Source organism: Podarcis pityusensis, assembly GCF_964106645.2.
Source record: "Podarcis pityusensis genome assembly, chromosome: 7".
In the NCBI taxonomy this organism is placed as follows: Eukaryota; Metazoa; Chordata; class Lepidosauria; order Squamata; family Lacertidae; genus Podarcis; species Podarcis pityusensis.
In genome coordinates, this window is record NC_138031.1 from 10,550,181 (window position 1) to 10,575,049 (window position 24,869).

Sequence of the window (24,869 nt, forward strand, 5' to 3'; positions counted from 1 at the left end):
TTAATGACCAGCAGTTGAACTCTTCATCGTGTTGTGTGTTTAGTGAACCAAACCTTTCTTGTACTGTAACAAGATGAGTGTGTTCTGTTCTATTGAAATAGCTGTATTGATCTATCCACATGGCGACAGTGCAATGGGGGTGGGAGGAAGAGAAATTCCTGTAGTTAAATACCTAGAAAAAATTTGCACAACATCCCCAAAGTTTCAAATCAGCAAGCAAGCAGGGCACATAAATGGGCATCTAATGTCTACCCTGTGTTATGCCCTAAGCATAGAAAAATATTAAAATTGTTAGATAAAGGAACTTGGAGAACTATGTGCTCATTACATGCTAATCAAGCTTGTGATGTGCTTTTTTCCCTGCCTAAACTAGGCTTGTTTGACCATTTCCATAACAAGGCCTATCTGCGTCTAGACAGTAAAAGGCTTGCAGGACTGATTTCTATCTGTATGAAAGCATTGCGTGGACAGGTGGAGTCCCCAGATCCCGGGCGCCCCCCCCCCATCATGTGGAATAACGACTCAAGACAACGTGCTATGGGATTAAAATGGCCACAGCTTTATTACATTTCAAATGTGGGTAGACCTTGGCTCAGGTATTGGGCGTTATCCCTCCCCAGTCCCCAGCCGGGGACCTAGGGAGCATCAGAGTTAGCCAGTGTGGGGGGGGGATGGGCTGGCTCAGGAGAACATATGTTCAAGCAGAGATAGCTGCCCCCGTTACGCCGCTGCCGCAGGGGAGAGCAATGACGACCTCTCGGAGTACAGTCAAAGCCTCCCTTCAGAAACCCCTTTAATGGGGAACCCTGGTATCACCGCTGCAAAGAGGAAGATAGACTAAAGGATTCCGCCCAAGGCCTGATACCGCCAAAGTTGTGACATTTTGCTACGGGAAAGGCAAAACCTGCCAATGCAGGGGAATTCCTTTCCGGCCCTTTAACAGCGACCTTGACGTAGCAGCGCCCACATACCTGTGAAGAAAAGTTAACCTGCAAAATAAGACATTAATTGAGGGTGGGTAGGGTGGGAGAATCTCTGGAGCCAAGTGAGGATTCCCAGGTAAGATCCTCCCTCTATTGTGTGGGCAGGTAGTCCCTCCCCTACCTGGCCTGGGCTCCTTGGCAACGCTTCCCCCAGGCGGGATTGGACAACTGATTGAGGTAGGTGGAGACCCCCAGGTATCCCACCTGAGGGAAGGCGAAGCCAAGCCTATGCTGATGGAGCCGCTCCAGATCCAGGGGCTGCGCACGTCCACGCAAAGGGCGCCCCCCGTTTTATGCGGGGAGCAGTCATTTCCTCCATCTTTAAAACAGAAAAAAGAAGCATATTTGGAGGGAAAGGATTCTAGACTAGCCTTCTCACTAACACTTAGTGTCTTCCTGTAAGAATTCTCTTCCATCTTTTTTTGAAGGAAATACCATTTCCCCCCCTGTAGGGAGCATTCAATTATTCAGTACAGCCTAGAGGTAGACTACGTTCATTGACAAGTAGACTTGAGTTGTGGTAAATTTGTATCAGATGCGTAACTATAGAAAGTGGTTATTATAAATGGGATGTCTTTGAAGTGTTAAGATCTACTTTGGTTGGAATGGGCTAGAGTTGCTGCTTGGTTGCAGGAGGAGGACTGGCTGTAACTTTTGAAACAGCAAATCTACACTTTTTTTGTACCCATGATGCAAAAATTTCAGTTAACATAACAGTAAAGAGGTGAGAATTTTCCTGTACCTTGTTAGAACAGTATTTGTTCCACAGAATATGTGGGTGCTTCTGTTAAAACATATATGGCTACTAAATTAAAAATCGATCCTTCTGTAGCCCTCTCCACACCAAGGCTGTGTGCTTTATGATACAGACCTGACTGTTTTGACTATAGGATTATATCTGAAACGCCCTGGTTGTAGCATGGTGTGTTGTTTGGATTCTTGGCTTTGTGCCACACATGCACAACACTGACAAATCTTAAAGGAGCGTGCTACAAACAGAGTGGATATGTGGCATCACATTTCAAACAAATATAGGTAATAACTGTTTGCAGGCTAGCTTAGGCATCTTCTTTGAGTCTCTTCCTATTGTTGGTTCTTTCTTCTGCTGACTTCTGCTGAATTTAATTGGTTCCTTGTTGTGAAGTGCTGCGTGCCTAAATTGACAGCTGCCTACTTTGTTGAGCCAGTTTTGGCTCAAAAGGTTGACTGTTACAATACTTTATTTCAAACAAAATGAGGAATGTACAGAGCCCCCTTGGGAAACATGGCTAGTCTTAAATGCTTGATGCTTCCTTAAAGCTTCCTCAGACATGGAATATGCAAGTACAGCATGCTACCTACAAGGTAGCCCCCCCCCCCCTTTAGTGGCACAGTTTCTATCTCTTTGCCAGATCTGAAAGGCCTTCCTTTTCTTGACAATCATGCGTGCAATCTCACTGTCGTTCTCATCAAATTAGTCCTGGTGTTTCTTGGTTTGGTATCCAATAGCTTAGTGGCTATCTGATTTCTCGCCAAATAAAAGTAGTTACCCTCCACAAGTGCACAGCTCTTTGTGTATTTCTGCCGTTAATGTGGTTGTTCATTTGGAATTGACGTGCAAATCTTTCCTGTAATGAAGACAGTTGCCAAAGTGTAACTGCTCCAGTCCATTTCAAGCTGTGATGGCACCTCTTGGACGTGTTTGACTAATGCTCACGTGCAATTGTTTAGTCTAGTGAGCAGGAAACTGCCTCTTTAAAAGCAATAGATAACGTGACCAGATGGCACATTTGTTTTTATCCTTCTATCGGATTAGTGTACCTTGGTTTCCCCCCACCCTCCCCATCCGCCCCCAATATAGTGTTTTAATACAGATCGGTCAGTAAAGAGCCTCTTACTACAACACTGACGTTGATTAGGGGATGATGCCATCTGTTTTCAGTATGCTACATCTTTATTGAAAAAAATCTTCCCTGAAATCAGACAAACAGGTCAGTTGTGGTATGAAGCTTGAAGCTTTGTTGTTGGGAAGAAGGCTTTGATTTGGCTGTACTTTGTGCTTGTCATGAATTCTTTTTGCAAATGTGCTCCTGCATGGGAAAGTTTTCAATCCAATTAACAATCTGAGGACATGGTCTTAAAATAAGCTGGAATTATGGTATTTGTGAGGAGGCAGGAGTTACAGTCTATAGCTATGGGAGCCACGTGTTCTACAACAGAAATAAAAAAAAAAAAGTGTCTGTGACTGTACCTAAAACAAACAAAAAGTGTTGGGTTCCCACAAAAAGCCGCTTTACACAACCATGTTTGTTGTACCATTTTTTATGCATTGATTTAGTTTGTTTATAGATGACTTCATTTTTCTTTCTTTTTAGCAAATCCCAACAAGAATTCTGTATAAGAAGCACAGTACAAATTCCATATTCAAAACCAATGTTTGTAACATTATTTTACATACTTTAAACTAAGTACCATAAAACAAATTGTATACAGACATCAAGAAACATAAAATTCAACATTACAGTTCCAACATAAAGATCTCATAAATAGTTCAAGAAATCCATAGTCACTTAGCTCATTCCACTTGCACAAAACCAAAGCACACAGCCCCCATCTATTCATGTCAATAAAACACTCAAAACAGTCAACTGACCATTAACCACATACAGAAAAACAGATCCACTAAATAAAAACAATCCAAAAGCAGCAGAAAAAAGCAAACATTTTACCATCTCTCACCTGGAACTATAATAGAGACATCCTCACACCAAGGGATATTGAGTCCTTTCCAACCAGCAGGCAAATCACCTTGTGGCGAGTTGGGTTTAAAGCAGCAGTGCACCTGATGCTCATCACCTCATAGGAGCAGTTGAGTCTCAGAAGAATAATCATTCTACGTTAAAGAACAATGCCCAAGATCAAACAAGTCAAAAGGGGTGGATGTGCCTGCATGGTGGCCCTGAAGGAGAAAGCCCCTACCCTGTATGAAAGGGAGGTGTATACATCCACATCCTTTGAGAAAATCACTGGAGCACAAATTGGTTTTGGCTCTATGACACATGTCTGTTATATGTTTTTTAAAAGATGTATAGCTTCCTTTTTTCACTTCACTCTTGCATCACAGCAGGCATTGTAGCATATACTGCTAATTACTATGGATTGCATTGCATGATATGGCTCTCCTTCAGAGGACACTTGAACATTTCTTCAGGGCTGCTCTTCCACGTTGCTCTTGTGTAGCAGCTTTGTGTGATTCTCTGCACACCACTGCATTACTTGATGGTGTTGTAAAAATGAGATTGTGAATGATGCAGCTCTTTGGAAGTTGTTCTTAACTTTGGACCTTCATTAAAAGGCTCCAACATGCACCTAAAGCGCCAATTGCATGCATCTTTCCTGCCTAATAGTTGTAGAATTTGTATATGTCTCAGTGGAGTAGGGTAGCAGTCACTGCTTCCCTGTGCCAAAGCTGAGCAAGCCGCCATGCTGCGCAGGCTCCTGTGAGCTGGGGGGGGGGGGGGCTTTGTTAAGCAGCAGGGCTTGCTGATGCGCTGGAAAGCAGTGGCTGCTGCTGCGCTGCCTCACAAATCAGCTATTAGGCAGTGAAGCTGAGTAGCTCAACAAAGCCCCGCTGCCCCTTCGGTTCACGAAGAGATCCTCCGTGGAGACCGAACAGGTCCTCTTCGTGCTGTGGGATGAGTCTCCTCATGAGCCACTAGGACTCTCCAGAGTGCTCCCCATTTTATGCAATTTCACATATGCACGTGGGGGACCTGGATCGGAACCCCTGTGTATGTAGGGAGTCACCAGTATATAAAATATCTCAAAGCGGTAACAGTAGTGGTACATTTCCCCCAAACAATCCAGTTTGCCCCGGGGGTTTAAGAGTGTTCCGCAGTTTGTGATCTTCAGTAATTCCAGAGATTAATTTTAAAAAAGCAACTTCCAAGTGGAATTTGCATCAGATCATTCTACCATAAGAACTGTATTTATGAGAAGCAGGTCCTACACACTGATTTCACCACAAGGGTCAGATAGTGTTCTATACTGCACCCTCCTCCCATATGACCTAAGTGATTTTCAGCTTACTTTTTGACACTTCTAAACATTCATTTGCATTCTTGACTGCGTGCTCTTCCCTGTACCCTCGGAGCACTAAACCAGTGTGAGTTTTAAGACCTCAATCTTCCGCCGTGCCCCACCTAGGCTTTTCATGAAACTGGGTGACATTGACAGAACCGAAGGCTTTCATAAGTAGGATCTTTCAACTGGGTCAAAAATAATCTGGCACATTGTGCTCACCCAGTGGCAAGGCTCTCCATGCAGATGGATTTCCTCCTTAAGATACTGTATGGCATTAGCACGACTCTACTGCTACACATAAACCAAGGGCTATTCCAGACAGTAAAACCCAGTATTGCCTTGCCCCTTCCCTGCCCCCACTGTGGATGTCTGACCTGTATGGTATGGGCACTTGCGGTTAAACCGGTCTTAAATCCTACTTAAGAATGACGTCCTTCTGAACTAGTTTGTGTTAGTTTTTCTGATGGGGCATTATGGGAGTTGTGGGCTTAGGCAGAGCAACAGCTTGGCTATATAACCCAGCTTACCATAGGGTCCAAGTAAAATCTGATCCTTATTTCTCTCTGGACTCCTTGAGATTAATATCAAACTGCACTGTCTAAAAATGGTGCTGGATGTGGAAGATACTGCCTATTTATTACATAATGCTGTAAGTACTTCCAGTGGGAAAAAGTAAAGTAAAAACTAAAATGTATAGTTCTTCTTTAAAGACTGATATGGGTGTTCAGTATTTGTATACTGTAGTGCTTTATATGTGATAAAACTTTGGAGTAAGATGAACCATCCTTTTATGGTCTGTCAGTTTCTTAAGGTTATGGAATCCTAGATGCAGAGAGGTACACTCTTGAGTTATGTGACCTTGAGTGAGCTTTCTGTTTCTAAGGTTTATGTGCAGCAAGAAAAAGATGCTTGGTAAACAAATTGTATCCTACAGTTTGTAATGTCAGCCTTTCAGAATTCTAAATTGTGAGAGGTTTTGATTGTCAAACAATTGCATAATGGGCACTTTTCTGTCTACATAGAAGAGCATGTTGTGGAGTGGAAGGTATTTGTAGATGTCTGTTTTAAATTTTCATAGCAAGTAAAATTACTAAATTGCTGTAATTTGTAGGGTGAGGTCAGACCTACTTCTAAGCAGTTCTTAAACTAATACCAGACAGTAATGGTAGCAAATAGATTACTAGAGAGTAGCAGTAGATTTGTCAGGGGTGATTACTCTTGTATGAAGAAATCTGTCCTATATACATATACAGTTTTACCACAGGAGGGTAGCAGTCAACAGTGTAGGTAGCAGCTTTCTAAATGTGTACATAATAATTTCAGACAACCGTTTGAAAAACTGTTATTGGTTGCAGGACTGACAGTGGACAAGAATACTTGTTTATTTTTTTGTAGATCCTACAAGAAGTCCTATGTATCCTAAAGCCAATACTTCTAATGGACAAATATTTTTATTTTCAACCTTTCTACCAGGTCCACTTTGCTTCAGCAGGATTGCTATATCATATGCCTTTAGACCCATTCCTTTGCTAGAATAAGCAATGTAATTGCTGAATATTTTCAGCATAACAAGGTCCTGATAGTGTTCCACTGTGATTGTGTTCACAGGCTTCATTTTCCTAGTTTAGATTGCAGAATTAAGTACTCAAATCACGGTATCAGTTTTGAGTTGCTAGCACACAGTAGTCTTTTTAGCATATGTATGTAGCGAACTGCGGGCAATTGATGTCTAAACAGAATTGTTGTAGTCCTGTGAAGGAATTCTGCACCATTTGAAAGTGCAAGTTGGTAGCCAATCAGTGAAAAGTGAAGGATTTACTACTGGAAATTCTGGTACTAGTAAATAGATCCATTCAACACCAGTCAAAAGTGGTGCTAGGTGCTGATGGTTAATTAAGGTACCATTTTGTTGAATGTAAAATCCTTATTTTTGCTGCCTACTAATGGTCCCCCTCTCCTCTACAGGAACAAGATATTGAGACAGTACATGGCTCTGTCCATGTTACCATGTGTGGGACTCCCCGAGGAAATAGGCCTGCCATTCTAACATACCATGATATTGGACTCAATCGTAAGTGTGATAATGTATCAGCAAGGTGGAGCACGCCTTCACTGCTCTCATAACAAGTGTGCACAAACAGCTGCTTCTCTTGTGACAAAGTGCATTATTTCTAGCTTAGTTCTTCTTATCCATACTGATCCATGGGACTGCATTTGCAGATTTATGTACATTGCCTGCACAGTAATTAAGCACTCTTTTAAGCAGGTCCAACTTCTACATGCACCAAAGCATTTTCCAGACATTTTCCAGACATACCCAGAATACTACAGTGGGCAGCAGTGTCTGGGCGACACGTCCAGGAAAATCCAGACGTATGGCAGCTCATGGCAGCAGTGCTGTGTTTCCTACTGTATATTTGTTTAATCTGGTCCTTAGCACTTTGCTTAGGACCATATAAAACAAATATAAATGAGGCATGAACTGAAATAGACAGTGGTAAAACCTTTATGAAAACCTACTCTTAGAACTTGTGCTACAAAACCACATAGAACTAGAGCAGTGGCATTGATTTGAAAGGCCTCTTTTTACTTGGTACCTATCAAGCAAACTTACTTTTTCCTCTCTTTTTTTAAAAAAAGAATAACTTGTCTAAGTGAACTCCTTGTTTCGAGATTTGGGGGATGGAGTCTCAATTTGCAAGGTGTCAAGGACTGACAACTGCTGTTCTCTCATTGATGTTTCTACCTTCTCTTCTTGCTCTCTGCCCTTCTTCCTTAAAGACAAAACTTGCTTCAACCCCCTCTTCAATTTTGAAGACATGCAAGAAATCACACAACATTTTGCAGTCTGCCACGTGGATGCACCTGGACAGCAAGATGGGGCAGCCTCTTTTCCACCTGGGTAAGTTCTGCAAACTTACTGTACAATAATATGAAATCCAGTTTAAAAGAGAAAAGGAAACAAAATTCAATCTTCCGTTAAAAGCCCACTAAATGAAACCCTCTTTAACACAGTAGAAAATAATAATAATGGAGTTGGCCCCGGCTGGACATTTCCAGAGAAGGGAATTTCATCACTGGGGCTTCACTACAGAGATGGCTTTGTCTCCAGTAGCCACATGCCTAAACTCTGAATCTGGGAGGTACCCTGAGCAGACCCTTGGAGGATGATTTTAAAGAGCAGACAGATTTCATAAATCATTCTTAGGGATAAATTTTAGGTGACATGAATACTTCATTGAATATTGACAGCATGAACACATGAGACTGTAGGTATGTTTGGAGGGTGAGTGGGGAAAGGGCACAGCGGAATTAAAAACTGTTGGTAGTGGAGATACATCTTTGTCCAAAATTGCTCCTTATGGTGCCGAAAGTATATGGTCTTGCATCCCTTCTTGTTGCAAATGCCAGCCTTTTCTTTCTTTTCTTCCTGGAGTAACATGCTTCATGGTGAGAGTTGCCATATGAATAATTTGGGAGTTTTGAACCAGTCCAGAATAACAGGCTTTTCAGGGCTGCTTCACATATTAAGTGGTAGCAAGCAAACATATTCCATCCCAGCTCCCTGCCACCGGTGAAATGTATCTGCCTAGAAACATAACTTGCTGTGTGCATGCTGCAGTTTTATGAATGAATAATGTTCTGTCCACAAAGTTCTTGCATGTGTGCGTCCCATCTGCTGTACTTGGCCACGTGCCTATATATGTAATGTCACAATGGCAATTATCTATTGTCAAGGTTAATCCTAGCTATTCTAGAATGAGGGAATGGAACTATTGCTGTAGAGTCAACCTCAGTTCCAAAACATGGAAATAATACTAATATTAATGAAGTGACCTGGCACACAGTATGTATGAATTGAGCTAGTTAAACCTGACATTTTGCTTCTGAAGAACATTTGCATAGCTGTCAACTTACAGATTTGAAAATAAGGGACCGGCAGCCTTGAAAATAAGGAATCAGCAGCCAAAATAAGGGATCTGCAGCCTCACCTGTTCCAGGCACTCCAGTCTTCCTGTCCTCCTGCAGTCTGGTCAAACTCATGCTGGTAGCTTCGAAAACACTGTCCAACCAACTTTGTAACCAGAGGTTCAGCTGAATAGAATCTGAATCACATGCACCACAAGGCCTATGCAGCCTCAACTTAAGATGGCTCCCCGGCCTGGCTTTGTACTGCAAAGTTTGCAGCAGCACGTGCAACAAAATGGCATCCAGAATTCAAAAACCTCTCAGCTTGCATTAACTAGCCACACACAAGGCATGCATGCTCCAACCCCCAGTCATTCTTAGACTTCTTATTGGGTGAGCAACACAGCCAAGCAACACAGTTGGAGCTTCCCTCCTCCCTGGCCGGCAGGGAGGGAGGGAGAGGAGCTGCTTCCTTTGAAATTTAAGGGACATCCTTTAAGGGACATTTAAGGGACATCCATCAATAAGGGACAGCAGCGGGACATGGCGCTGGAATAAGGGACTCTCCCTTCAAATAAGGGACACTTGACAGCTATGCATTTGTCTTGCAGATTATAGCCCCAGTGGAGGTAAACTGGTATAGTTTGTTCTCTAGCACCAAACTTTTGTTGAATGAGTTCCGGTGCTTTGTTCGTACATTGCCTTTTTAGAAGGCAACTGAACCTTGACTAAATTGTGTCTTCAATCATCACTGTTGCAGATACATGTACCCTTCAATGGATCAACTGGCTGAAATGCTTCCTGGAATTCTGAAACAGTTTGGGTAAGTAGCATCACTCAGGGTTTTCAGTGCAGATTGAAAAAAGTAACTTTCCCATTGCATGACAGTATTCCATGGCTGCCTGAGTTTACCACTTAGTGGACTCTGTCATGCTTATTTCTACCTTGCTGAGTTCTGTAGGGCTTATTTGAAGTGTAGTGGTTCTGGAATCCATTGTATGTCAAATCTTTCTGTAGTCTGGCTGTACAGGGAACCCACATCACTGTGGCTACAGCAGGAGCGCCAACTTGGCCCCATGACCGTGGGTGCCAGGGTCTGTGGGTGCCATGCAACGTGCAAGGCCCTGGCACTGAAATTTGTGGGTGCCCAGCCCCTTCAAGGGGAATTTTGTGGGTGCTTGGGCACCTATGGCCCCACCTATGGGCTACAGAAGTTACTGGCAATGGAGAAAATGTGATTGTCTAAATAAAGATGGTGATCGGCTTGTAGTAAATAAGAGTTCACTTTGCTTATCTACTGTTTTTTCCCCCACTGACATTGTTTGGCACACTGCCATTGTGAAATGTTTTGCTTCTCCTTTACTCTTGGATTCTATCTGGTCTAGTCAAGAGACACTACAGATTCTGAAGATTGCCTTGTGAACATTTTTAGTAATTTAGTAGTTAAATTGAATTATGCATTGCTGGAAACTGGTATTTGGTTTTGGCGTAGCTTATTATCACTTAAATATTGAAAAACAAATGGTCATTGAGTGCCTCATTTCTCTATGGTTAGTTACCAAGACAAATGCTAAGCAAACCAAATACAACTTTCCATACTTCTAATTGCCCTCATGTGAAACTGGCTATGTCCTGTAGGGCAGAATTGTGAAGCACGGGCAATGGATTAACCCAATCTGAATTACTTATGCTAACACGTGTAGGCAACTTCTTTCCAACCCTGTGTATATTTAGTGGTGTGCACCATGCCTATTTTGGTGCGTGGCATAAGGCTTATACAGTATTGAAGTTGTATCCTGTTTTTTAGTCCCAGAGATTGAGAGATGGCCTGTTCTGGGCAGGGTTGCACTCTCCCAGAACGAGCTTGTTTGTAGCTTGGGGAAAACTCGTGAATCCAACTTTCTACTGGAGGGTCAGTATGCTAGAAGTGCCCTTTCTGAGCTACAGATGGTTCACCAGCTACATCCCCTTTTACACAGAGATGACTTTGCCACTGCACTCTTGTGCTCTGGTAGCTTCCACATTGGATTATTACTTGGAAATGTCAAGTGCAGCAGCAATTCATTGACCTGGGTTCCATTTAGAACTTGCACAACCTCTGTTTTAACCCAGCTGCAATGGTTGCTGGGCCAGTTCAAGGTTCTCACATAGGCCCCACCTCCATCCCTATGGGTCACCTTAGAAGTTCAGGGGGTGGCAGCCCAGGAGAGCACATTGTTTGGCAGCCCCTAAACTCTGGAATTACCTCCCCAAAGGGTTGTATCTGGGTACCTTCATTATGTAGCTTATGTTGGATGTTGAAGACGCAACTCTTCTTGGGACCATTGATACACAATATGTATTGGGAGCCACCTTATTCTCCTGACTGTAATCTGTTTTATCTGGTTTTAATATTGTATATTCAGTTGTTGAAACCGTACCTGGGACCTCATGGCAAACTCTGAGTAAGAATAGTAATTAGTAACAGTAATACTGTGGCTGATACGCTGCATGAGGACAGGCCAGTGCTATTTGTTTTAACATGTCTGAACAGACATGGAGCTGCTATTCAGTGTAGCTTAATGTAAAATAGGTATGTTTGGAAATTGGGGGGGGGGGTTTGCTGTTAGAAATCAGACCTTTTTTAAAAACATTATTCATAATTTCTTTATGTAGGTTGAAAAGTGTGATTGGAATGGGAACTGGAGCTGGTGCCTACATCTTAACCAGATTTGCTGTAAGTTGTTTGCTTGTTTCTATGGTGGGTAAGGGTTTAAAATCTCGATGCTATTGCCTGCCAATTACCAGAGTCTATGCTTTCAGTGGTTTTACAGCTTCTGTCATGCTGAATGAAAACTGGCTAGTGCATGGCTTGTTTTAAAAATCAAAGTCCATAACTTCCTTGCATTTTTGGTATATTAACATCTGGGTAACAAAAGCACAGGGAACAAATTTATCCAAACCACAAGCTAAACTACTGTTCAAATTTTGCACATGGCCCCACTGAAAATTTTGCTCTGATTCCTGCTAGTCCAGGATTAATTGGCAGAGGATCTGCCTTAGTTTGCCCTAGATATTTACATTAAATTTAGTTCTCTCCACTTGAACACAGTGACTGAAAACAGATAGGTTAAGGTACCTTTACAAAGAGAAATTTCACCTTTCACAGGCCTTCAAATTGAAAAGGGCTCTGTGTTTTCCCCCAAATTGATTTCCTAAAAGCAAAATCTTCCCTGTTTGTTGCTACTTTAGTGCATCTGCATGTTTGTTCACATGACTCTTCAATTTGCAGCTTAATCATCCTGATATGGTGGAAGGACTCGTTCTTATTAATGTCAACCCATGTGCTGAAGGATGGATGGACTGGGCAGCAACTAAGGTAAGATACTGCATCTTTTAAATTTAATTTTAAAACATGTTAATTCTTTTTCATAAAATACCAAATGCTTGTCACTGGAAAGATTTTGCACCGGCACCCAAGCATACCCCTGAGACCTATACGAATTTGTAATCTCCCCTTCATTGACTGATTGGAAAAATCCATGTTGATAGGCATCCTTTTTGAAGTCGCTTTGATACACCTGTACATTAGTTCCAGATTGGCTTTGAAACACAAGTGCATTGCATGATGGAGTTAAATTTACTTTGAACACCACGATTTTTATACATTGAATTGCATCAGCAAATGGTTAAACTGGTGCAATTTCTGTTGTGGTAGATTCTGAGCAAATCATTATGTTCTTAAAGTTGATTGATCCTACAAACTCACGGCAATATGGGAGCCATAGTGACACACAAAACACATACCCTTAAAAGGTCTAATGAATGAATGGTTAACACAGTACTCAAAGTAATTTCTCTAGCATGGCATGAATTGGATATGTAATTTGACTATGACTTGTTTTTGTGTGTGATGAGGTTGACTGTCAACCACTGGAGTATGAAAGACCGCTGTGCAAGACAGTGTGAACTGTCCTAATGCATATTTTTCTGAATTCTCAGATTTCTGGATGGGCTCATGCATTGCCAGATATGGTCATCTCACATCTTTTTAGCAAGGTAAGTGTGTATTATAACATTCAGATTTTGAAGACTCCTCCTGTTGCCTTTCTCATGTAGGGAAAAGGTACTAGTAACTGACATGCAGCAGTATCTTAGCAGTGTTTTGAATTCTGATACTTAAGGACATGGGCAGGTATATCTGTTTACATTTTAGTAGGCTTTATTATGCTAATCCCTTGGACAGAATTCCTCGCCCCTCACTTCATGAAGACTTCTGCTTTTAAATGGTGACAGGCTTTAGCTTGTGCACTTTGCTCCTTGTGGGTTCTGATGTTGAAATTTAAGAGCGCTACATTAAACCTGGAAGATTTAGACACCAGGCGGTTTGTGTAACTGAAATGTGGCAATACTGGCAGGAGTTCAACTGCTATTTTAGTGTTACTGTTCTAAAACGTCTAGCATGTTGCTGTTTATCTTTCGGAGACAGGGCTCCATGTTGCATACTTTACTGTCAAGTATTTTACTGTCTGGAGGGGATGGGGGTTACGGATGTATAGGAAGCACTTGGAAAAGAACATTTAGCTGTTATAAAAAGCCGGTATTGATCTACCAAATATAATGAGAGCTTTTTTTGAATTTAGGAAGAGATTCACAACCATCAGGATTTGATGCATACTTACCGCCAGCACATCATCAATGATATGAATCAAAACAATCTGCATCTCTTTGTCAACTCATACAACAGGTAATCTGCTATTGGGGATCATCTGGATTACTTGGGATAACAAGCTGCACCCATTTGAGTCCAATCAGCCACAGAATGCCTTGAAGTCTTCCAGAATCCGCAATGAAGAACCTTGGGCCCTCCAGATTTTGTTAAAGGGGCCATAGCTCAGTAGTAGAGCATATGCTTTGCATGGAAAAGGTTCCAGATTCAATCCCACCATCTCCAGGTTAGGCTGGGAGAGACCCCTTTCTGAAACTCTGGAGAGCCACTGACAGTCAGTGTAGACAATGCTGAGCTAAATGGACCAATGGTCTGATTGTGTATAAGGCAGCTTCCTCTGTCCCTGGATCAGTGGCATGCTAACAGGGTCAGACTGGAATCATAGGTCAGCAATGTCTGGAGGGCCAAAGATCCCTCTTGAAGACCGCTGCTAGCACAGTCTTCGTTCTAAACATGAGCTTTGTCAGATGGACTTGCCGTGGTGGTATCCGACATATTTAGGTCTTTTCGAAGAACTGAAAGCTGAAATAGAGCCCAACTCTGACAAGCATCCATGGACCACATGCCTTAGGGACTCCATGTGGCCCTCAAATTGCATGTTATCAACTCTGAGTTATGGCTTCTCCTTGCCTTTTTATAGGAACAGTGCTTAGAAGTTAAATGGAAGCCTTTTGCTTACTTGTCTCCTGTTCTTTCTTTTTTTTTCAGCCGAAGAGATCTAGACATTGAGCGGCCTATACCTGGAACAACTGTTGTAACTCTACAGTAAGGATTTTTCATATTCCATTTTAATTCTGTTGTAGTCATCTGGTTGTGGCTAATTTCTGAAACAAATCTATAGATAAAACTGGTATGTCAAACTGATTGTATAATTCTCATGGTTGCCATTTTTTTGCCACTAAATTGATAGCAAGAATTTCAGTGGCAGAATCAAGAGGCACAATGCCCTAGACATACCAGCTATAATTGTATTATCATCTTCAAAGGGCTCTTTATGACTGTGTCTTGTCCTCCTTTTCATACCCAATCAAGCTCCTCCTTCCTCAGCTACTTCTTCTATACCGTTTCAAGTATTAATTTGAACAAACATAAGGAAGGGAATACTTTGCACTTTAATCTCATTTATGAAGAACGTGCCATGGGCATGTCTTAATCTCCTACCTTGTTGATGTCTCAACAAACCGAAGCTTACAGGACTTAACCGCTTAGAGATGTATGTGGTTTATTCCTGGGCTGTCCCAGTTACTGAGGTACACAGCAGTGAGCTGTGACTTGAGAAACAAGTGTCATGGTATGGCAAGTTGTGCAAAACATTATCATGAAAGCTTAGCTGTAAATGGGTAAGAAACTAAACATTTGCTTAAGGCTTGAGAAGCAAAATAGAATCTTAACTACTGTGATTTAGTGACAGCTACCATTAAGGGTAACATCAGATGCCCACAAGCCACCTTGTTGGAATGTAGACCAGGCATAGGCAAACTCGGCCCTCCAGATGTTTTGGGACTACAACTCCCATCATCCCTAGCTAAGAGGACCAGTGGTCAGGGATGATGGGAGTTGTAGTCCCAAAACATCTGGAGGGCCGAGTTTGCCTATGCCTGGTGTAGACAGTTTCATCACATCTGCCTTACTGTTTTCTGCTTTGATACACAACTCGCTAAGGGATGTTTGTCTAGTTATTTTTCACCTTTCTCATAGTTCCATGTCCTCTCTTCCTGCTCGTTGTTACTTTGGGGCTGAGGTTCATTTGTTTGTTTGGATTATGTATTTTTGCTATTGCAAAGTAGTTCGGTACTGCAAGAAATTGCGTCCAGAGTGTTGGGGATTATTTCTTTGAGCTATATGCTGGCTCCAGCTTCAAATAGTTCTGTGCATTCCTCTTAGTGACAGTTAACTCACCAACAAATATCTTGAGATTCTGTGGTTTATACAGAAGCTGTCTGTTTCTTCAGTAATTTGTTACAAAAACTTTTGTTTTAGAAATCTTGTATATTGAGAGTGAATTATATAGCAATGACTGCAATTTCAGTTATTTCCTTTCAGGTGCCCTTCACTGTTGGTGGTTGGAGACAGCTCTCCTGCAGTTGATGCTGTGGTATGTACAGATTAGCTTTAGAGGTGTGTCACAATAATCCATTGCTGGGAATCCATTACATTGATTGCACTGTAATACAGTGGTACCTCGGGTTACAGACGCTTCAGGTTACAGGCTCCGCTAACCCAGAAATAGTACCTTGGGTTAAGAACTTTGCTTCAGGATGAGAACAGAAATCACGCAGCAGCAGTGGGAGGCCCCATTAGCTAAAGTGGTGTCTCAGGTTAAGAACAGTTTCAGGTTAAGAACAGAACTCCGGAACAAATTAAGTACATAACCAGAGGTACCACTGTATCAATCAATTTTTTAATTATTGAATCTTTTTTATCTCCTAATGTTCAAAGTGATTTATAGTGCTGTTCTAAGCAAATCTGTAAGGTGGCCCATACTTCCAATTTGCAGATGGGACAATAAAGTCTGGAAAATGACAGCTTATCCAGGGTTCCTTTTAGCACGCTAGCGCGCGCGCACACACACACACACACACACAGGGTTAAACCCCAAGCACCGTAGTCCCAATTGGTGTTGGTGTGTCCCTGCTCCTAATGTTTCTGGTTTTAATACAACTACCAGTGATACAACTAGCATCACGTGTAGCTTGGTCCTTAATTCTATGGTTTGCAGGCTTAACCACATTGTGGAGGCTCCCTTCTATCTGCAGTATCACTGCTTGGAGGTTGCGGGATGCCTTTGCGGGTCTTTGCTTCCTGAGGCATTTTGAAGTCAGAGCCATAAGGGCTGTGTTACAAACGTTTTTGTGTTAAGCGTAAAAATAAAGCTCACTCTTCTCCCCTCCCTTTTCCAAACAGGTTGACTGCAATGCTAAACTTGACCCAACAAAGACCACACTCTTAAAGGTAATAAACATAAGCACTTTTCTCCAGAATCAGAGGAGTTCATGTTTTCTAGAGTATTTAAACACAGTGACTGCTGCTTGTTGGCAAGTGTCTTGCTTAGACAGGGAATGTTGTAGATAACAGCTGTAAAAAAATCACTGTCTGTAGGGCACTGTCTGTAAGTTGCAGCGGCATTAAGGCCCCACCCCTTGCTCTACTATAGACAGGATGGCTGGCCTATATTTTTGTACATGCATTAGGACAGTAAGCATTGTTAGACATCAGAAAATAATGCTACCAGTACTATATTCAGAAACTCATTCCATAATGGATTTTAATCCTGCCAGTAGTTAGTTTCAGAAGGTCATATAATGAACTCCAGCAGTTCATCTCCTCCCATTGTTGCCTCCTGGCTGGTGAGAAGATATATCTGTACCATGCCAAAGATGGTGAAAATAGCTTAAGTCCTTGGCCCTTGATGGAGTTTTTCCAGTGTTTGACAGTTTGGTCATTTGAATGTCCTGTATCGTATAGTAATGCCGTTGTGTAATTCAAACCATTTAATCAGCAGCAGGGGTGGGGAGCCTGTGGCCCTCCAGAATTTGTTGGACTTGAAACTCCCATCAGTTGCAACCCGTGTGACCAATGGGTCAGTTGATGGGAGTTGTAGTTGAACATCTGAGAGATCAGATATTAGAGACCCCTGTTTTAAAGCCTTTCTTCATCTAAAGACTGCCCAGTGTGAGATCTGTCTGTATCAATACTGTCAAATCAAAAAGTCTGAACTGAGAGATTGGTAATCCTGGCTGCCTCTTTCATCATCTGTAACATCATTAGTTTACCCGAAGATACTGATTTTTATTTGCAAGCAAACCAGCTTTTACCTGCATTGGCATTTCCTTGTTGGACTTCTGGTGAGGAACTGAGAAATAGTGGTCTCCACTAGATGCCTCCATCCTCTTTTTATGAGAACGTATAAGTGTGCTGAATTTCAGTTACCCCAGGATTGGACACATTGTAAATTTAATCTGTCTCCAATTTATGTCTGCATTCTGGTTACTATTAGGGAAAGTAGCACGTGACACTGCCTTGTATGAGGTAGTTTAGTTGCATGAGGTCATTTTGTGTCTAGCTGCTCACTGAGGAATTTGTTATCATTTAATGTGCATATCCTTCACTTTCAGCACACTCCCATCCCATGTTCCCATCCAGTCCAGAAATAAATAAAAACAACATGTACACTCTAAAACAGTCTGTTAAGCAGTAATGTGCAGAATCTGCTTCTGGACAAGGTGAATTACTTCCTCACCAGAAGCAAGGTAGCCTTGTGCATGATGAGCCCTGACCTCTTGGTTTCTGTGGGATTGCACAGCTGAGTTGCAGTGCCCTTGTTAGTAAAAGCTGAGCATCTCATTCTTGATGAAGAGCAAGTTTATTGGTCAACAACGTTCAGGGGATGATCCCCTCCCTGAGGTTACAGATTAATGTTATGCTCCCAGAACAGCCAAGGGATTTAACATGCTTGTCACTAATCTACAAAAGGACACTGTGACATCTGTACCACAGTGAAACACTGTTCTAATTGTAAAGGCCTTTTTTAAAAAAAAGTCTGGCTGATTCTAATTTGGTATGTCTTTGCAAAAAGCCTAAACTCTTCCTGTGTACACGCTCTGGCATCTGCACATCTCCTGCCCTTTCCGTCGACATCTTGCACAAGCATTATCCCAAGAAGGCTATTGCATCCTCCTCAAACCAGAAGCACGTTGCCCCCAAATGAAATCGGAAGTTGTGCTTTTCTTATGTGAAACTCCTTTTCACACATGTCAATACAAAAGTATGAGTCTTAAGCAGGGTGGATTTGATTTAAAACACTAGTCAGTAAGACTTGATTTAAATCATTTGTTTACAGAAAGGTTCAACCTTGCTGGCATCCTCTTAATATTTACAACCAGAGGAAGGTTTCGTTTTTGGAATAATAAATTTCCAGAGTAGTTTTTACAGCTACATCAAAAATGACTGATTTGATTATACTATCAGAAATACATAGACAGATAATTATGAAATTATTGTTTATATTTGGATAACTTTTCTGCTGTACTTTATTGGAAGGAGAAAAATAATCATTTCCTTAATAATTTAAACAATTTATTTAACTAAAACAATAACATTATAGCATATGTATCCATGTTTGTTAACCAAAGTGGTTAAACAATTAAAAAAAAAAAAAACTTAGACTGAGTTTTAGCACACATGAAAAACTTTAAACAAATCGTTATTTCCTGGTGAATAGCCTTTGGACTATAATGTCACTTAAATAGAAAACTATCTTTAGAAAGATTTTGCCTCCTAAAGCATTTTATTTTTTAAAATCCGATTTAAATTTTTAAAAATCAATTAAAAAAAACACACATTGATTTTTATCCTCCCTAGTCTTAGGTGCTACTGGGGGGTTGGAGGGAATTTGTGAGTAGATTGTAGATCTGGTATAACAAAATAGGATTCTTTAATAAGTAACTCCTCAAGACAAAAAGAACCCGCATTTAGACATATATTTTAATCTCACTCTTAGGTGAAAGATATATAAATGTCCTAAGGCATTTAAGACATTGTATTTGTGGGGTTGGTGAGGTAAGAATATCTCCCCCAGACCTTCCAATACTTAGGCATTACTTTCTCTTATAATGCCAAATTCTTAACACACTTGACCACATCAGCTATATCAGCAGAAAGAAGTGCAAATGCTATCCTTAGATTATTCAGAAGGAAAGGAGCTGGCTTCCTCCCGATGGCCCTAACAGTCTTTCAGGCAAAATCTTTAGCCCAACTTCTATATGGCTCTCAAATTAGCCCCTCTGCCAACCTTAAGACCCTTGAAACAGTACAATCTAAATTCTTAAGATCATTATTTGCTACCCCTAAGTGTACACCTAATGCAGTCTTAAGGCAAGAGGCAGGACTGCCCAGAGTGGAATTAAAAGTCTGGGAACAAGCAATATCCCTCTGGCTGAAAATCCATTACAATCCTAAGGGTCTATTACCTTGCTTCCTGGCCGCAGTTCCCTATCCTCCTTGGCTTATGCAAATAACTAACAAGATCAAACAAATTGGCCTAAACCCTGAAAATCTTTTTATTGGAACTCTGAACAAGGCAAAAGCTACTATCACTCGGAGACTTTATGATATCGAATTACAACAAGAAGGCGCCCTACTCCCAGAGACGTATAGATGTTTAAAAGCTTGGCCTAATTTTGCAGCTGCCCCTTACTTAACTAACATCACTAACGAAGCCTATAGATGGGCTTTCTCTAGAGCCCGCTTTGAGACAATGCCCTCAGCAGTGCTGTACGGCAAATTCACGCGGGTTCCAATGCATGCGCGTCTCTGCCCTTGTATGTCTAATAAGGTAGAATCTGTCACACACATTCTTCTATCTTGCGAATTCTATAGTGAAGAACGAGTTCAACTTATTTTACCGCTTCTATCAAAATTTATACCCCTTCAATATTATTTGGAATCCTCCCCTGAAATTCTTCGAAAATACCTCCTGGAAGATTCCTCAAGCTCAATATCATATGAGGTGGCTAAATTTTGCACTTTAGTAATTAAGAAGCGTAAATCTCTTCTGTTGAATGGCACACTGCGAAGTTCCCTTGTGTAACCTTTTTTCTTTTCTGAAGTTGTTGCTGATTTCCTGTTGTCTGATCTTGTGGTGTTTAGTGTCACTGGCTTTGGCCGCAATAAACTTGAACTTGAACTTGAATATCTCCCCCATAATATACTCCATTGTCAGCTCTATCAAAACCCCAAAAAGAGATTTTTGGAACAGATGCTGGCACCGCTACTGGGACAGAACCCTGAAGTGAAAAAATGTTGGCTATTATCTGACTGTGATCCGCATGTCACATACGAAAGAGCCCTATTTCCTAAAGCTGCTAAAAGTATTCGTGCTAGCTGTATAAAAGACAATGCTGTAAACTGTGCAGGTGATAAATTAATTTGACCTATTGTAAATGGATGTATATCTCTGCATTTTGTTTAACAGGTTTTAATGACTCGCTGGATCTGTAACTGAATGTGTAATGGATTTTAGTCAAACACAATAAATGATTGGTTGATACTTTTATTCATTTTTGCAGATGGCTGACTGTGGTGGTCTTCCTCAGGTTTCTCAGGTAAGATTTTACTGAACAGAATGCATGCTGGGGTGGGGAAGTCCAGAATGTTTGAAGGTGTGGGGAACACAATGACAAGAGTGAAATCACACTCTGCTGTGAATTAAAACCTAGTATTACTGGTTTGGCCTTGAGTACTATAGCTTTGCAGTGATGGGTTTCTTAGAGACCCTGTTACAGAATGCCAAACTCTGTTTGCAACCCCTTTCTAAAATATACATCCTTTCTAAAATGCTTCCATGGTAGCCCTGCCCTCCATATGGTGGTCCCCACCCTCTCAATAAAAGATCACCATAGATACATTGCACTTCTCTCTACACACATAAAAACCTCTAGTCTTCTTGCTCAGTTATGTGTACCCACTAGCAGGAGTTTTAACAAGCACACGCTTTTTAAAGAAAATTGGCTTCTGGCCTAGCAGTGATACCATGCCATAGTAGCATTTTCAAATTTCCATGGCTTACTGTAACTGGAAGATTGGAGTCCAAAACTGAAAACAGTTTGCCATTGGTAACTTGCAACTTTTTTAAAAATGTGGTATTTTCTTTTAACAGCCTGCAAAGCTCGCTGAAGCTTTCAAGTACTTCATACAGGGCATGGGATACAGTAAGTACACGTTTGTTTCGAGATAAATGTGCAGTGTCCTTTTAAGCTGCCATACTAAACAGCTCTCTCTTGTTGGCGAAAGTTATGTTCTAGAATTGTTGGGTTTTTAAATGTACAAGTTTGGGTGCATCGGTATTGGACTCCCTTAAAGGGATATCAGCTTTGTCCCAAACTGGAGCAGCACATTAGCCATGTTCAGGTGTTTATGGTGAACATTACTGTATTTTAATATTTTGTTGGAAGCCGCCCAGAGTTGGGGAAGCCCAGCCAGATGGGCGAGGTATAAATAATAAATTATTATTATTATTATATACATTTGGGGAGATGGAATGTACACAAGCTTCACCACTCACATCCCTACAAGTGCCTGCTTGGCTTAGACCTTCTGATATCAAGCGGAAAGGTCTGAAGGGGAGTTCTAAGTACGTTGTGGTCAACATACTTTGAATCCGCCTCATGATTGTCCTATTCAGAACTCCCAGTCTTGCTTCTTGATTTTGATTTACTTTGTGAATTAGGTGAGACTGAGAGGCAGTGACTGGCTCCAGGTCACCCAGCAAGCTTCATGGCTGAGTTGTACTCAGTAGTCCAGCACCCTAACTACCACACCACACTGCCCCACATATGCATCACACACACACACAAATACATCCCAGTGCCACTTTTGACCTCAGCACTGTGGTTTACTGTCCTTAGGCTTTCAAACCTCCCTTCTTAACCCACTTCCTGCTGCAATCCATTTTTGTTCCTAGGCACTTGGGCCAATTTCCCCTCAAATCTTACATCAGGGTCTTGTTCCTTGACTTGGCTGTGTGCTTTCCTTAAACTCTTTCATGCAAGCACATCTTCCTTCCCTGATGTATCTTATTAATAGTCTATAAATATTCTGTATCTTTCTCCCTTATGGAACGCTGGTGGCACTGTGGGATAAACCACAGAGCCTAGGACTTGCTGATCAGAAGGTCAGCAGTTCGAATCCCTGCAACGGGGTGGGCTCCCGTTGTTCGGTCCCAGCTCCTGCCAACCTAGCAGTTCGAAAGCATGTCAAAGTGCAAGTAGATAAATAGGTACCTCTCCGGCAGGAAGGTAAACGGTGTTTCCGTGCGCTGCTCTGGTTCGTCAGAAGCGGCTTAGTCATGCTGGCCACATGACCTGGAAGCTGTACGCCAGCTCCCTTGGCCAATAAAGCAAGATGAGTGCCGCAACCCCAGAGTCGGTCACGACTGGACATAATGGTCAGGGGTCCCTTTACCTTATATTTCTCCCACCCCTTGGATTACATGCACTTCCATATCTAATTTTATGTCTTGTGTGTTGCCTATTCTGGTCACTGATCCTCATAATTTGCATTAACCAATACAGGAGGACTTTAAAAAAAAAATCTTCACCCGTCACTTGCATTTCCTTTTCAGTGCCTTCTGCAAGCATGACCAGACTGATGAGATCCCGCACAGCATCTGGTTCCAGTGTCTCCTCCCTCGAAGGGGGCAGGAGCAGGTCCCACACTGGTGAAGGAAACCGCAGCAGAGCCCACACTGGCGAGGGTGCCAGGAGCAGGTCCCACACTGGCGATAACGTCCGGAGTCGTGCTCACACTGACACTCACATTGAGCTCACTCCCAACTCTGCAAACAACACTGAGCAGCCCAGCCCCAAGTCGATGGAAGTTTCTTGTTAAATGAAAGGGGCTTGAATTGGAAGTGAGACCTAACCACCACCTACTGTGTATCTTGATACTTAACCTAAAGTGTTTTCTGTAACACATGACTCTGTCCCCCACCTAGAGTTCAGCAGGGACCAATAAAGCAGGCATCTCAAGTTTCTCTGTTCCCTTAACAGAGGTTGCTGCTATTCTGTTCTCCAACTAATTCTAGATTGCTTTAAAACTTGTCCAGTGGTGAAGCTAACAGCATTTGATCACCAAGATTGAAACCTAAGCTACCTAGGATCTTGTTCAGAAACAAAGCCTTTGAAGATGATCCATCTCTTGCCCCCCCTCCCCTTTTTACACTATTAAAAAAAGCCCTTTCCCAATGTGATTTTAAATAATTTGCTTTGGGGAAAACAATGCATGACTGGAGACTTTTAGAAAAAGTCTGAAAGTCAGGTTGAAGGTGGATTTACTCAAATCTGTACATATTAATCGAATGAGATTTTGTGTCTGGCCTTGTGAGTAGTGTTCAAGGCCTGTTTTCCTACATGATTATATATATATATATATATATATATATATATATATATATATATATATAATTAAAATAGGGAATGTATTGCAATTTCAGGCAAACAAAATCTTAAGCCTTCATGCTATTTAGTGGCAGTCTTTCTCCTTTTAGAACTAAAACTGCTTGAGCAAGTAAAGGCCAAGGTTCAAATTATTGTCAAAAGCATGCCGGCACTTGGTCTTACGTTTTGGACCTCAAAAGGATGTTTGGAGATGACAAAATCAGTTGGCCTTGTGGCCACTTAGGGCAATGCGTGTGGTGGTTGGGGGACCAGCAGTAAATTGACTTAGAAGGTGGAAAAGTTATGTAATGATTATAAAGTGCTCTATAGTCAGCAGCCAGGTTGGTCAGCCCCTTACCATTTCAGGATTAAGACCTAGTTCTGGATGAATACTTTCCACACTATTCATGAGCGAGAAGTGCGTGACTGCAATGGAGATTTTGATGACTGTGAATGTAGAGGTGTATTGATTCTGCAGCCTGTCCTAATGTCTGCAGAGCTGTATTTTGGGGAGCAGTGGGCATCGCAACAGATTTCCAGCATAGAATGGTTCTTGTTTTTTACAGATTATTTTTCACTGGCTTTCTATTTGCTACTTCACAATTTGTAATATGGCTCATGATTTTGGGGTATCAAGCATTTAAAACGTCAAGCATCTCTACACCTGAATATCTTTGGTATTTCAAAGAGAACTAAGCTCTAGTGTAGGCAAATCACCTATTTTTAAAATGACAACTGCAGAGTTTCTTAGGTGGTTCACGGAGAGGAAGAACAGATGGTAATTGAGAGGTGAAACTTGTCTATTTCAGAAAAGTTTATTAATGAATTATTTGTATTTATTTCAAAAATAAATTTGTAACTTTGCAGTGGTTTTGCATCTATTTTGTGTCCTGAAAATGATGGTGATCTTTGAGATAAGGATTAAAAAACCAATGAGTTTGACTCTCCAACTTCAGTTGGCCCTGCACTTCAGTTGACCCTACACAACAGAAAGTCCATCTCTGGTGGTTGAAAATGCACCTCACTACTTGTATGGATCACTTAAACTGCCTTGAGTGCATTCTCTTATGGATCATCAATGGGTTAAACATCAGGAAGCAGAAGATGAGGATAAATGGACCATTTTCACATTGGGGAGAAATTAGTTCTGTACTGGAGCTTGATAGTACTTTTAAAATGACCTGGATTGGGTGAGCCATGCCATAGATAAGTTTGCATATAACAACAAATTATTCAAGATCCAGAGTAGTCAGAACCATGCAAACTGGGAAA

At 41.5% G+C, this 24,869-nt stretch overlaps 1 protein-coding gene across 7 annotated transcripts in view; it reads left to right on the plus strand.

Moving 5' to 3' along the window:
* Positions 1 to 24,463, plus strand: part of NDRG1 (N-myc downstream regulated 1) — an 83,001-nt gene extending 58,538 nt beyond the window's left edge. For all 7 annotated transcript variants that reach the window (XM_081012712.1, XM_081012713.1, XM_081012711.1 and 4 more), the window contains exons 4-16: positions 7,011 to 7,116; positions 7,827 to 7,947; positions 9,715 to 9,777; positions 11,610 to 11,670; positions 12,226 to 12,312; positions 12,936 to 12,992; positions 13,577 to 13,680; positions 14,371 to 14,427; positions 15,706 to 15,757; positions 16,567 to 16,614; positions 20,730 to 20,765; positions 21,320 to 21,371; positions 22,784 to 24,463. In XM_081012712.1, coding sequence (XP_080868838.1) covers positions 7,011 to 7,116; positions 7,827 to 7,947; positions 9,715 to 9,777; positions 11,610 to 11,670; positions 12,226 to 12,312; positions 12,936 to 12,992; positions 13,577 to 13,680; positions 14,371 to 14,427; positions 15,706 to 15,757; positions 16,567 to 16,614; positions 20,730 to 20,765; positions 21,320 to 21,371; positions 22,784 to 23,049 — 1,110 coding nt within the window. In that variant the 3' untranslated portion in view covers positions 23,050 to 24,463. The remainder of the gene's footprint in view (positions 1 to 7,010; positions 7,117 to 7,826; positions 7,948 to 9,714; positions 9,778 to 11,609; positions 11,671 to 12,225; positions 12,313 to 12,935; positions 12,993 to 13,576; positions 13,681 to 14,370; positions 14,428 to 15,705; positions 15,758 to 16,566; positions 16,615 to 20,729; positions 20,766 to 21,319; positions 21,372 to 22,783) is intronic.
* The last annotated feature ends 406 nt before the right edge of the window (positions 24,464 to 24,869 follow it).